The sequence below is a fragment of the Melanostigma gelatinosum genome, assembly GCF_949748355.1.
Source record: "Melanostigma gelatinosum genome assembly, chromosome: 1".
In the NCBI taxonomy this organism is placed as follows: domain Eukaryota; kingdom Metazoa; phylum Chordata; class Actinopteri; order Perciformes; family Zoarcidae; genus Melanostigma; species Melanostigma gelatinosum.
Genome location: NC_136634.1, coordinates 820,415 through 835,607, shown reverse-complemented (window position 1 = coordinate 835,607; position 15,193 = coordinate 820,415). Strand labels below are relative to the sequence as shown.

Sequence of the window (15,193 nt, the reverse complement as noted above, 5' to 3'; positions counted from 1 at the left end):
TACCAAAGAAAGCAAAAAATAAATGATTCATTAAATGATTGTTTGAGTTTTTAAAGTGTTGTGTGTGTAATATGTATAATAAGCATCATTTAGTATCACTACTGAGAATCTAACAACATAAAAACATGATGTAGATATGTTTGCAGTTCTCAAGATGTATATTTAAATATCATCTCTTCCACACATGAAGATAAAGTTATGAACTGAATATCTATGATCAGAATCATTATAACTGTGTTATAACTGCTGCTGTGTGAAGGGAATACTGCTGCAAACAACCTGATGTGTTTAAAGTGTTTAAACCAAATGTTATTGACCTTTAGTTCATAGAGCAGCACTTTAAGATAAAAGTGCACAATACACTACTTTATAATTCACTGTTGAACTTTGTGCATAACAATGAGATCAATCTTTAAAAAATCATGCGATTAAAGATTGTAATCGTTGCCCAGCACTAGTATACATATACATATATGAGTACATTTACTTTTAGTCTTAGTACTTTAAGAACATTTTGATGCTGATACTTGTACTTGTAACAGTATTTAGTTGTGTGGTATTACTACTTTACTTTCTTCCACTGATCAATGTTGACATAAAGGCTTATTAAGCTGCTGACTCAGCTAATTAGCATATTTAGCAGAATGTCAAACTCTTCCTTTAAAGCAAATTTTACAAAACGTTTGTAAAAAGAAATAAAAAGTGAGCGTGTGCTTGTCTCAGCTTAATGTATCAAACATAGACATCTTAACATTATAAAACACGACTACAGTGACAGGTCAGTATCATCGTGCAGTATTTATTCTCTTAAAGTGGAGTTATTGAAAGACGTCTCAGTAAACAGCTGCAGCAGCGAACATGTGTCGCTGTGGAGAGTCACCTGATTCAAGAGACAAAGTCTCCTTCACGAGCGGCTCAAAAGCACTTCCAACGATACAGTTTGGACAACATCCACAGTCTCGTACAGACATATAAAGCCTTCATACATCCTCCACATGACGCTCAATCGAGCTCCAGCTCCAGCCTCTCTGATTGTTCCCGACGTATAACGGACTTCTATTCTGCCAACAAGTGCTCTGCTGCAGCAGGACTCCGTTACCCACGTCCACCAGTGAACAAAGACGTCTCAGCGTGCAGCTGGACATGGACTCTGAGACAGCGAGTCTCTGGACGGAGACATTCACACTGAGGACTAGTTTGTTGTTTGACGTCTCCGTCGTTCTGCTCATATTTCTCTGTCTGTCGTAGCTCTTCTGTGTCTCTTCCGTCATGTTGTCTCTGGTTATCTTGCGGTTGCTCTTCATGTCTTTGTGGTCGCTTTACGTTCTCGAGTCCGTTGTGTCTCTTTATTGCCGTTTTGCATCTCTATGATCAATGTTGTCTCTTGTATGTGTCTCTTGAGTCATTGAAGCCGCTCTGGTTCTCATCTTATCTCTGTGCTTGTTTTGCATTTCTGATCTTCATTTGCGTCTCTTTGTGGTCGTCTCACATTGTGTTGTTTTGCATCTTTTAGTCGTTTTATGTCTTTTTTTGTTGTGGTTTTGTGTATATGAAGTTGTTATGCATCTTATTCTAGTCGCTTTCTGTCTTTTGGTAGCTGTTTTGCATCTCGATGGTCATTTTCATTTTTACTCCTGCAAGAAGCTGGATGTTTCAACCATTTTTAGGATCTTCATGTTTAGCTTGTCGTTCTTACTAAACTAGTCTTTCCTCAGTCTTGATCAACTTATCATTGACTGAATCGAAAGCAGAGAGTTCTTTCAGTCTTTGCAGGAAGAATATCAGAGTTGGTAAGTTTGTGACAATAACTATACCGAAGGTCAGCAGAAGAACTGCAGGAGGACCAGTAGCCTGGTTGGGAATCAGTGGTTGAGGAGCGATGCTGCCTCACGTCCTCAGCATGAGTGTGTCAGTATCTTGCTGCAGCACTACACCACTGTGTTTGTCTGTTAGATGACGGGGTAGAACTCTGTGTTGACGTCAACGCTGTGCAGGACAGACTTTTGGTCACCGGCTGACATCCTGTTTAACACCTCAGCCGACAGAGAGTAACAGCTGCCAGACTTCTCCTCAAACCAGCTGTCCAACGCTCGCTTCCCGTCAAAGTTGGCCATGGGCGGTCCGTTAACTGCCACAGTCAGCAGGTCGTTCATCTGCTCCAGTGTCAGCCGGGAGCGATTGTTCCTGCACATCTTCTGCAGAGACCCTCTGCCTTTATCGCAGCAGGCCGTGGAACTGGGCAGGACCCTGACAACCTGCACAATCCGATTCAGCAAAGGAAAGCGCTGCTTGTACCTGCAGATGTGACCGATGACCTCTTTAAAACCATTCATACTGAAGTAGTCTGCTTTCAGATCCTTCCATTCACCCACCAGGCTACCCCTGGCCTCCGTCCTGGCCTGGGAGCCCTCCTGGCCCCCACACGGAATGGAGTCCAGATGGTTGAATATCACCTGGATTTCGTCCTCCCCGTAAGCTTGTAAGTCCTCCTGGTTATGGGGCCAGGTGGACAGGTCCAGGACCTTGCAGGCTTTGGCAAATGTGCGGCTCTGCAGGTCCAGCCTCTGAGATAGGATGCCCTGGCTCCTGTTGCAGATCTTTTCCCTGATGGACTGAAACTTAGACTCTGCAACTCGCAGGTTCTTCAGAGCAACGCCGTTAAAACTTTCACGGAAATTTTCTTCAAATTCCTGCAGATACTCTCCGGGGCAGTCCACCAACTGACCGATCTCCAGAATGGCCTCCTCTATCTTGGCTTCCACCTGTGACACCAGCAGGTACTCTCCCTGGAAGGTGAAGGCTAATCGTGAGAGAACAGCGATGATGTCCAGAAGGAAGTAGATGAGCTTCACTGACTGATAGTCCATGAGGAACTGGAGGAGGGTGAGGGCGATGGCCGCGGCGTCAGCCCTCTGCGTCTGGCTGCTGATCTCCTTCAGATGGGCGACTACCTCCAGGTAATCTTTGATGAGAGCGTTGAGGACATTTGGTTCTCCAATGATCCATCGAATGTCTCTAATGTCTCCAAGGAACTCTGTCTCCTCCGACAGTGTTGGAGCAGTGGATCGCAACTCGGCCATCATGCGAGGGGAGTAGCGGTAGAAACTGAGGAGCTGCTTGAGGTTGTTTTCCAGATCCTCCAGGCAGGAGAGCTCCTTCCCACTGATGGCATCCAACACCTCTAGATGGGGCCGATGGATCATGATAGGGAGGCAGAGGATCCAAGGGAAAGTCTTTTGTACAGCTATGTACAGGTTGGCTCTCATTCCTGAGGAGATGTTGGTGCCGTCTACCCCCAGACCCACCACCAACAAGTCCTGAAACCTGAGGCCGAGGACACCAAAGGCTCGATCCATAGCCTGGAGATATCCGTCCACACTGGCCATGCTCAGTCTCTGCAAGGACAGGAACTCTGTGTTCGGGGAGCCCTCATTGGTAATGAACTGGACGTAGACCGCTACCATGTCTGAGAAACGGTCGTCATTTTGGGCATCCATTATGACACTTAGGAAGGGAGACAGGCGCATCTTCTCAGCCAGGTCTTCCTTTAAAGCCCGGGCGATGTGGTGCAGGAGGATCTGACAGTCTCCGTCATTCATGTACTGGTCCACCACTTTGAGCTCACACCTCTTCAGCAGCTCCGCCAGTGAACGGAGGTCGGAGAAGGGCCGTCCCTCCAGGGCCAAGTGGTACGCCGCGTTGAACAGCAGCGTCATGTTCTTGCACATCTCCTCTGTCTTTTCCGGATGCATGCGCAGCTTGTACAGCTGCAGACACTTCTTGTGGAGGTTGCTCTGGCTGTGGAGCTTGATGGTGTGGATCTTGAACTGCTTGGAGCCGATGATGAAGGCAGAGGTTCGGGATGACTGGACGGTGTACTGGCGGCAGACGTGGCACCACATCTCGTTGAGAGTTGGCGAGTAGCGGAGGAACCAGAACTTTTTCAGCCACTCCTGCTTGAAGCGACGAATCCTTCGGCCTCCTCCCGAGGAAAGCTTCAACGAGTCTTCTGGAGAAATCACAAGATCTGCAGCAATCGAGTCATCAGCGGAGTCCACGTCCGGGTCGTCTTCATCCAAAACCACCTGAGTGGGCGTCAAGGGCTCCATCACTGCAAAGAAAAACAGATTCAACTTCTGATACGAGGTTTACGTTCGCACCATGCAATGTAAAGGACCACGTCAGATATTATTTTAGCCGTGCTAGTAGGACGACTCTGTGGATGTTCATGTAGTGCTGGGCGGTATGACCAAAAATGCATATCACGGTATTTTGTAAGATTATGGCGGTTTCACGGTATATCACCGTATATGTTTTTTCCGCGTTAACGCATTAATTAATTAACGCCGAAAACTAACACAAGAACCGGCCGAGGACCGTAATCGCACACACTCTTCGTATTACAACATGTTTTCGGCTGAGGTGATGGAGAAATTGCTCGTGTTGCAATAACAGCGGCTCGACAAACTTTACAATATATCGTCTTTTGATCGACGTCGGATTTCTTTAAACCAAAAAACCTCCAAACAGCAGACGCAGCTCCTCTCTTGGGCACACATTGTATCGGTGCATCTCCGGTCTCTCTTTGAAAATATTAAAATCTACAGTCAAGTATAAAATAAAGTGCACACACAAACAGATAACAGTACTCTGTTTAGTGCAGTATTCTGCACTAAAGACATGTTCTAGTTCTCTCTAGTTCTAGTCATGATGGTTCTGTTTCCAGAGAGGAGCAGGACTTTTATTTTGAAAATCAAGAGCCCAGAGAGAAAACACCTTGAAACTGCTTTGGGTTTCAGAAGGTTAGGAATTCAAGCAATCATTTTTCAGAACGTACCTTGAAAATCCTCGACGGGGCCTTGCTCGGGATGGGGCGGGGCCTGATGCTCGGGATGGGGCGGGGCCTGATGCTCGGGATGGGGCGGGGCCTGATGCTCGGGATGGGGCGGGGCCTGATGCTCGGGATGGGGCGGGGCCTGATGCTCGGGATGGGGCGGGGCCTGATGCTCGGGATGGGGCGGGGACTGATGCTCGGGATGGGGCGGGGCCTGATGCTCGGGATGGGGCGGGGCCTGATGCTCGGGATGGGGCGGGGCCTGATGCTCGGGATGGGGCGGGGCCTGATGCTCGGGATGGGGCGGGGCCTGATCTCGTTGGGTCAGGGTCCGTCCAGATATTGGTGGACCCCGTTCTCCTCTGACACAGGACAGCTCCTCCTCCAGCTCCTGGATCCTCCTCTTCAGTTTGACACAGTTGGGGCAGAAGGAGGTGGACGGCTCCTCGCCGCTCTGGTTCTCCTCCTCTTTCTCCTCCACCTTCAGTTTCGGTACGTTAAAGCCACCGTCAGACGAGTTTAACCCGAGCGCTGTTGCTTTACACTCACTGTGGAGGGAAGACCGGGACCTGGACTTGCAGGAATCCTCCAGAGAAGCCTCCAGGACGTCTTTGAAGATGAGGTCGATCTTCTTCCTCTTGGCAGGAGGCTGGCCGTCCGACTCCTCGCTGGATTGTTTACTGGGGCTAGGTTTGCCCTGCAGAGCAGACTGCAGGCAGGGAGATTTAAAGTCCTCCTGAACGTTGAAGACTTTCAGCGTCCTGGTATCTGGAACAAAACCGGTTTCTTAGCAGCAACCAGTCTGAAGAACGAAAGAAACAAAATGGCCAACGTCTCTGGCTCACCTGTGTCTGGCTCACATGTGTCTGGCTCACCTGTGTCTGGCTCACATGTGTCTGGCTCACATGTGTCTGGCTCACATGTGTCTGGCTCACATGTGTCTGGCTCACCTGTGTCTGGCTCACCTGTGTCTGGCTCACATGTGTCTGGCTCACATGTGTCTGGCTCACATGTGTCTGGCTCACCTGTGTCTGGCTCACCTGTGTCTGGCTCACCTGTGTCTGGCTCACATGTGTCTGGCTCACCTGTGTCTGGCTCACCTGTGTCTGGCTCACCTGTGTCTGGCTCACATGTGTCTGGCTCACATGTGTCTGGCTCACATGTGTCTGGCTCACATGTGTCTGGCTCACATGCGTCTGGCTCACATGTGTCTGGCTCACATGTGTCTGGCTCACCTGTGTCTGGCTCACCTGTGTCTGGCTCACATGTGTCTGGCTCACATGTGTCTGGCTCACCTGTGTCTGGCTCACCTGTGTCTGGCTCACATGTGTCTGGCTCACATGTGTCTGGCTCACATGTGTCTGGCTCACATGTGTCTGGCTCACCTGTGTCTGGCTCACATGTGTCTGGCTCACATGTGTCTGGCTCACCTGTGTCTGGCTCACCTGTGTCTGGCTCACATGTGTCTGGCTCACCTGTGTCTGGCTCACATGTGTCTGGCTCACCTGTGTCTGGCTCACATGTGTCTGGCTCACATGTGTCTGGCTCACATGTGTCTGGCTCACATGCGTCTGGCTCACATGCGTCTGGCTCACATGCGTCTGGCTCACATGTGTCTGGCTCACCTGTGTCTGGCTCACCTGTGTCTGGCTCACATGTGTCTGGCTCACCTGTGTCTGGCTCACATGTGTCTGGCTCACATGTGTCTGGCTCACATGTGTCTGGCTCACATGTGTCTGGCTCACATGCGTCTGGCTCACATGCGTCTGGCTCACATGTGTCTGGCTCACCTGTGTCTGGCTCACATGTGTCTGGCTCACCTGTGTCTGGCTCACATGTGTCTGGCTCACATGTGTCTGGCTCACCTGTGTCTGGCTCACCTGTGTCTGGCTCACATGTGTCTGGCTCACCTGTGTCTGGCTCACATGTGTCTGGCTCACATGTGTCTGGCTCACATGTGTCTGGCTCACATGTGTCTGGCTCACATGTGTCTGGCTCACATGTGTCTGGCTCACATGCGTCTGGCTCACCTGTGTCTGGCTCACCTGTGTCTGGCTCACATGTGTCTGGCTCACATGTGTCTGGCTCACCTGTGTCTGGCTCACATGTGTCTGGCTCACATGTGTCTGGCTCACATGTGTCTGGCTCACATGGGTCTGGCTCACATGCGTCTGGCTCACATGCGTCTGGCTCACATGCGTCTGGCTCACATGTGTCTGGCTCACCTGTGTCTGGCTCACCTGTGTCTGGCTCACATGCGTCTGGCTCACATGCGTCTGGCTCACATGCGTCTGGCTCACATGCGTCTGGCTCACCTGTGTCTGGCTCACCTGTGTCTGGCTCACCTGTGTCTGGCTCACATGTGTCTGGCTCACATGTGTCTGGCTCACATGTGTCTGGCTCACCTGTGTCTGGCTCACATGTGTCTGGCTCACATGTGTCTGGCTCACCTGTGTCTGGCTCACATGTGTCTGGCTCACATGTGTCTGGCTCACATGTGTCTGGCTCACATGTGTCTGGCTCACCTGTGTCTGGCTCACATGTGTCTGGCTCACATGTGTCTGGCTCACATGTGTCTGGCTCACCTGTGTCTGGCTCACATGTGTCTGGCTCACATGTGTCTGGCTCACATGTGTCTGGCTCACCTGTGTCTGGCTCACATGTGTCTGGCTCACCTGTGTCTGGCTCACATGTGTCTGGCTCACATGTGTCTGGCTCACCTGTGTCTGGCTCACATGTGTCTGGCTCACCTGTGTCTGGCTCACCTGTGTCTGGCTCACATGTGTCTGGCTCACCTGTGTCTGGCTCACCTGTGTCTGGCTCACATGTGTCTGGCTCACCTGTGTCTGGCTCACCTGTGTCTGGCTCACATGTGTCTGGCTCACATGTGTCTGGCTCACCTGTGTCTGGCTCACCTGTGTCCAGGTTTTGGTCGATGCTCTCCTGAGAGACACAGTGAAGTCGTCGGATGTAGTCGTCGCTGTACCAAACTCTCAGCTTCTCTCCGGCGGCCAGCGTCCGAATCACTCTGAAGAAAATGTTTTGACCGCGTTGAAACGCAGTCAAGTTCCTGTCGCTCTCCTCTGACGAGGTTCGGACGAACCTGCAGGTCACAAACGTCAACGGAGATCCTTTAAAAAGAACCCTCGTTGTGGCATTCGTCTTCTTAAACAGTCAAAGTCAACAACACAACAATTGAAAGACTCTCAGACTGTTTACTGTGTTTGATGGAGAATAAACAACTTGTTCGCTGTATGTAAATTAAATAGAAACGTGACCTCATCCAGTTGGCTTTGGTCTCATCGCTGCCATCGATGGACTGATACGTGTTGTTAAAATCAACGATCTGGAACATCAGAAGAAAACAGAAAACTAGTTCAGAGCTGGACTTGTTTAAATCTGGTTCTAAACTGGTCTAGACTGGTTATAAGCTTTTGTAGACTGGTTTTTAACCAGTTTAGACTTGCACGAGACAGGTTTAGACTGGTTCTAAACTGGTCTACATTGGTTGTAAACTGGACTAGACTGATTCTAAACATGTCTAGACTGGCTCTAGAGTGGTCTAGTCTGCTTCTAAACTGTTTGAGACTGGAACAGGTCTAGACTACTTCATAACTGGTTGAACTTACTATCCAGGAGAAGAAGCCGGAGGATTTGTCCTTGGACACCAGCTGTCCCTCGTATGGACCAAAGACCGCCCCCCTGGGGATGTTTGAATCCAGACAGCGGACGTCCACGTGGTCTCCCTCAGTGAAGACCTCCAGGCCCGATGGGACCGTGAGCGCCGCCCTGTTGGCCGACCCCGGGGCCGCGGGTGTATCGGGGACGAACAGCGGGGGCCCGTGGGACGGACACTCCTTCTGGAAATAGTCCTGACACTCCTCACAGACTGGAGGACAAAGACCTCATCTTTACAAAGTGGTCATCACGTCAGGAGTTAGTCTTCACACTAACAGCGTAATTAATACTCCATTTATTAAAGATACACATGTCAAACACTTGTAGGATGGATCATGAAGGAATACAACTGTCAATCACATTTCCGTCTATAACGACAGTTTGGGATCATTCAGGTAGTGAAGTTTACTGACGACCGGCGATGGTCCAATCACAGCTGACCAACGAGACCGTTTATGGATGATTGATCGATCTTTGAGGAGAAACTCACACCAGAGGTCCAACGACGTCTCGCTCATCGTGGAACCATGACGGGAAACATGTCAACTCTGCAGAACAGAAGAGTTCAGGAGGCAAGCAGCTCTATACACACAAATACACACATATACACACAAATACACACATTTATACACGTATACACACATATACACACAAATACACACATATACACACAAATACACACATATACACACAAATACACACATATACACACAAATACACACATATACACACAAATACACACGTATACACACAAATACACACATATACACACATATATACACGTATACACACATATACACACAAATACACACATATACACAAAAAAAATACACACATATACACACATTTACACACAAATACACACATATACACACAAATACACACATATACACACAAATACACACGTATACACACAAATACACACATATACACACAAATACACACATATACACACAAATACAAACATATACACACAATACACACATATACACACAAATACACACATATACACACAAATACACACATATACACACAAATACACACGTATACACACAAATACACACATATACACACATATACACACATATACACACATATACACACGTATACACACAAATACACACATATACACACAAATACACACGTATACACACAAATACACACATATACACAAAAAAAATACACACATATACACACATATACACACATATACACACAAATACACACATATACACACAAATACACACATATACACACAAATACACACAAATATACACATATACACACAAATACACACAAATACACACAAATACACACATATACACATATACACCCAAATACACACATATACACACAAATACACACATATACACACAAATATACACAAATATACACAAATACACACAAATACACACATATACACACAAATACACACATATACACACAAATACACACATATACACACAAATATACACGTATACACGTTAATATACACACATACACATTAATATACACATATACACACATATACACACATACACACACAAATACACACATATACACACAAATATACACATATACACACAAATACACACATATACACGTAAATATACACATATATACACAAATACACACATATACACACAAATACACATATATACACAAATACACACAAATATACACATATACACACAAATATACACATATACACACAAATATACACATATACACACAAATACACATAAATATACACACATATACACACAAATACACACATATACACACAAATATACACATATACACACAAATACACATACATATACACATATATACACATATACACATAAATATACACATATATACACATATATATATATATATATATATATATATATATATATACATATATGTAATTATATAATAAGATGTTTGAGGTTTAAAGTGTAGGTGTGTTCATCCTCCTCTTCCTCCTCCTCCTCCTCCTCTCTGCAGACTGAACAAACACTCTAAACTAAAGTAGAACTTGTCTTGCTCTCCCTCAGTTGATCTCAGACCGCCTTGAGACCCGGACGGGGTTCTCTTCTTCTCTGCAGAGTCTCTCGCTCGGTTCCGGTCTGCAGAGCGACATGCTGGCAATCTGCCTGCTGTTTTCGGGAGCCATTTTTGGCCACCGTGGCTACCGAGCAGCTATACCGACGCACACGGACACGGAGACCCACCTTCTCGGTTCGGAGACGCAGCGGAGACCCGCGGAGAGCCTCCGTCCTCCGGGTCTGAAGATGTGGACTCACCTCCTCCTCCTCCTCCTCCTCTCGGTCAGCACCGAGCACCGATCCCACGTCTCTGGCTCCGGCTTTCTGGCTGCAGTTTTTAATTTTTTTCAGTCACCTCCTCGAGCTGTGGCCATTTTTCATCACAGGAAATGACATAAAGAACGGAAGAAAGACGGTGCGCAGAAAAACTCTCCAGTCCACGAAGCTCGAGACGCTTCACCTGTTTCACCTTTCACCTGCAGACCCACGGTGCCTCACGCGCTGCCTGACATATCATAAATAAATATAATGTAACACTGCCAACATCAGCTCGTCTGGATGTAACTCAAAGCACAAATAAATAATACATAACTATTTTAATATTGTAGCTGCTGGACAGTAATTATGGAACTACTTTGTGTAAATATCCTCTTATTACAGAAATATACTTTTTATTCTATTATACATTAAACATATAGTTTACATTAAAGATGATCTATAGGCTGATAATATAGTGAGTAGTACTAGTACCATTATCAATGCTAGTACCATTATCAATACTAGTACCATTTAAAATACCAGTATCGTTATCAATACGAGTACCTTTATCAATACTCGTACCGTTACTAGTACCGTTATCAATACGAGTACCTTTATCAATACTAGTACTGTTACTAGTACCGTTGTCAATACGAGTACCTTTATCAATACTAGTACTGTTACTAGTACTGTGATCAATATGAGTACCTTTATCAATACTAGTACCGTTACTAGTACCGTTATCAATACGAGTACCTTTATCAATACTAGTACTGTTACTCGTACCGTTATCAATACGAGTACCGTTATCAATACTAGTACCGTTACTCATACTGTTATCAATACCAGCACCATTAGCAATACCAGTACCGTTATCGATACGAGTACCATTATCAACACTAGTACTGTTATCGACACTAGTACTGTTATCGATACTAGTACCATTATCAATACTAGTACTGTTATCGATACTAGTACTGTTATCGATACGAGTACCATTATCAATACTAGTACTGTTATCGACACTAGTACCATTATCAATACTACTACTGTTATCGATACTAGTACTGTTATCAAATAGTACTGTTATCGATACTAGTACTGTTATCGACATTAGTGCTGTTATCAAATAGTACTGTTATCAATACTCGTATTGTTAGCGATACTAGTACTGTTATCGACACTAGTACTGTTTTCGAATAGTACTGTTATCAAACAGCACTGTCATCAATACTAGAACTGTTATCGACACTAGTACTGTTAGCGATACTAGTACTGTTATTGACACTCGTACTGTCATCAAATAGGACTGTTATCAATACTAGTACAGTTGTCGATACCAGTACTGTTATCAAATAGTACTGTTATCAATACTAGTACAGTTATCGATACTAGTACTGTTATCGATACTTGTACTGTTATCGACAACAGTACTGTTATCGACAATAGGACTGTTATCAATACTAGTACTGTTATCAAATAGTACTGTTAACAATACTAGTACTGTTATCGACACTAGTACTGTTATCGACACGAGTACTGTTATCAAATAGTACTGTTATCAATACTAGTACAGTTATCGATACTAGTACTGTTATCGATACTTGTACTGTTATCGACAACAGTACTGTTATCAATACTAGTACAGTTATCGATACTAGTACTGTTATCGACACTATAACTGCTATAGAATAGGACTGTTATCAATACTAGTACTGTTATCGACACTATAACTGCTATCGAATAGTACTGTTATCAATACTGGTACAGTTATTGATACTAGTACTGTTATCGACACTATAACTGCTATCGAATAGTACTGTTATCAATACTGGTACAGTTATTGATACTAGTACTGTTATCGACAACAGTACTGTTATCGAATAGTACTGTTATCAATACGAGTAGTTATCGACACTAGTACTGTTATCAAATAGTACCGTTATCAATACTCGTACAGTGATCAATACTAGTGTTGTTATTGACACTAGTACTGTTGTCAAATAGTACCGTTATCAATACTAGTACAGTTATCGACACTAGTACTGTTATCGATACTAGTACTGTTATGAAATAGTACTGTTATCAATACTAGTACAGTTATCGATACTAGTACTGTTATGAAATAGTACTGTTATCAATACCAGTACTGTTATCGACGCTCGTACTGTTATCAATACTAGTACAGTTGTCGATACTAGTACTGTTATCGATATTAGTACTGCTATCGAATAGTACTGTTATCAATACTGGTACAGTTATTGATACTCGTACTGTTATCGACAACAGTACTGTTATCGAATAGTACTGTTATCAATACGAGTAGTTATCGACACTAGTACTGTTATCAAATAGTACCGTTATCAATACTCGTACAGTGATCAATACTAGTGTTGTTATTGACACTAGTACTGTTGTCAAATAGTACCGTTATCAATACTAGTACAGTTATCGACACTAGTACTGTTTTTCAATACTAGTACTGTTATCAAATAGTACTGTTATCAATACTAGTACAGTTATCGATACTAGTACTGTTATCGATATTAGTACTGTTATCGATACTAGTACTGTTATGAAATAGTACTGTTATCAATACCAGTACTGTTATCGACAATCGTACTGTTATCAATACTAGTACAGTTGTCGATACTAGTACTGTTATCGATATTAGTACTGTTGTCAAATAGTACTGTTATCAATACTAGTACAGTTGTCGATACTAGTACTGTTGTCAAATAGTACTGTTATCAATACTAGTACTGTTATCGACACGAGTACTGTTATCGATACTAGTACTGTTATCGACACGATAACTGCTATCGAATAGTACTGTTATCAATACTAGTACAGTTATCGATACTAGTACTGTTATCGAATAGTACTGTTATCGAATAGTACTGTTATCAATACGAGTACAGTTATCGATACCAGTACTGTTATCAAATAGTACCGATATCAATACTAGCACAGTTATCGATACTAGTACTGTTATCAAATATTACTGTTATCAACACGAGTACTGTGATCAAATAGTACTGTTATCAATACTAGTACTGTTATCGATACTAGTACTGTTATCGATACTGGTACTGTTATCGACAATAGTACTGTTATCAATACGAGTACTGTTTTCGACACTTGTACTGTTTTCGATACTAGTACTGTTATCAAATAGTACTGTTATCAATACTAGTACAGTTATCGATACGAGTACTGTTATCGACATTAGTACTGTTATCGACTCTAGTACTGTTATCGAATAGTACTGTTATTGATATTAGTACTGTTATCAAATAGTACTGTTATCGATACTAGTAATGTTATTAAATAGTACTGTTATCAATACTAGTACAGTTATCAATACGAGTACTGTTATCGACACTAGTACTGTTATCGAATATTACTGTTATCAATACTAGTATTGTTATCGACACTCGTACTGTTATCAATACTAGTACTGTTATCAATACTAGTACTGTTATCAAATAGTACTGTTGTCAATACTAGTACTATTATCGACACTAGTACTGTTATTGATATTAGTACTGTTATCGATACTAGTACTGTTATCAATACCAGTACAGTTATCGATATTAGTACTGTTATCGATACTAGTACTGTTATCGACACTAGTACTGTTATCGATACTAGTACTGTTATCGATACTAGTACTGTTATCAATACTGGTACTGTTATCGACAATAGTACTGTTATCAATACTAGTACTGTTATCGATATTAGTACTGTTATCAACACTAGTACTGTTATCAAATAGTACTGTTATCAATACTAGTACTGTTATCGACACTAGTACTGTTATCGATACTAGTACTTTTATCAAATAGTACTGTTATCAATACTAGTACTGTTATCGACACTAGTACTGTTGTCACATAGTACTGTTATCAATACTAGTACAGTTATCGATACGAGTACTGTTATCAAATAGTACTGTTATCAATACTAGTACTGTTATCGAATAGTACTGTTATCAAATTGTACTGTTGTCAATACTAGTACTGTTATCAATACTAGTACAGTTATCAATACTGGTATTGTTATCGACACTAGTACTGTTATCAAATCGTACAGTTGTCAATACTAGTACAGTTATCGATACTAGTACTGTTATCGATATTAGTACTGTTATCGACACTAGTACTGTTATCAACACCAGTACTGTTATCGACAATAGTACTGTTGTCAATACTAGTACAGTTATCGATACTAGTACGGTTATCGATATTAGTACTGTTATCAAATCGTACTGTTATCAATTCTAGTACAGTTATCAATACTAGTACTGTTATCGACACCAGTACTGTTATCAAATAGTACCGTTATCAATACTAGTACAGTTATCGATACTAGTACTGTTATCAAATAG

At 43.5% G+C, this 15,193-nt stretch overlaps 1 protein-coding gene across 1 annotated transcript; it reads right to left on the bottom strand.

The window, feature by feature from the left end:
* Window positions 1-797: 797 nt before the first annotated feature.
* prdm11 (PR domain containing 11) lies at window positions 798-10,995 on the bottom strand. The gene is made up of 7 exons (XM_079271884.1): window positions 10,732-10,995; window positions 9,003-9,060; window positions 8,464-8,723; window positions 8,113-8,180; window positions 7,750-7,937; window positions 5,384-5,602; window positions 798-4,111 (listed from the first exon to the last, which is right to left on the bottom strand). Exons 2-7 carry the CDS (start codon window positions 9,028-9,030, stop codon window positions 1,950-1,952), a joined length of 2,925 nt encoding a protein of 974 aa, XP_079128010.1. The 5' UTR covers window positions 9,031-9,060; window positions 10,732-10,995; the 3' UTR covers window positions 798-1,949.
* Between the last annotated feature and the right edge of the window lie 4,198 nt (window positions 10,996-15,193).

What these genes read in the sequence shown, in the direction of transcription:
- prdm11 (XM_079271884.1), bottom strand. Translation starts at nt 9,030, where the DNA reads ATGAGCGAGACGTCGTTGGACCTCTGGT. An exon ending in ACCAAAGCCAACTGGATGAG is followed by an intron (nt 7,938 to 8,112) that starts GTCACGTTTCTA and finishes TGTGACCTGCAG; the next exon opens with GTTCGTCCGAACCTCGTCAG. An exon ending in GTCCCGGTCTTCCCTCCACA is followed by an intron (nt 4,112 to 5,383) that starts GTGAGTGTAAAG and finishes TTTTCTTTGCAG; the next exon opens with TGATGGAGCCCTTGACGCCC.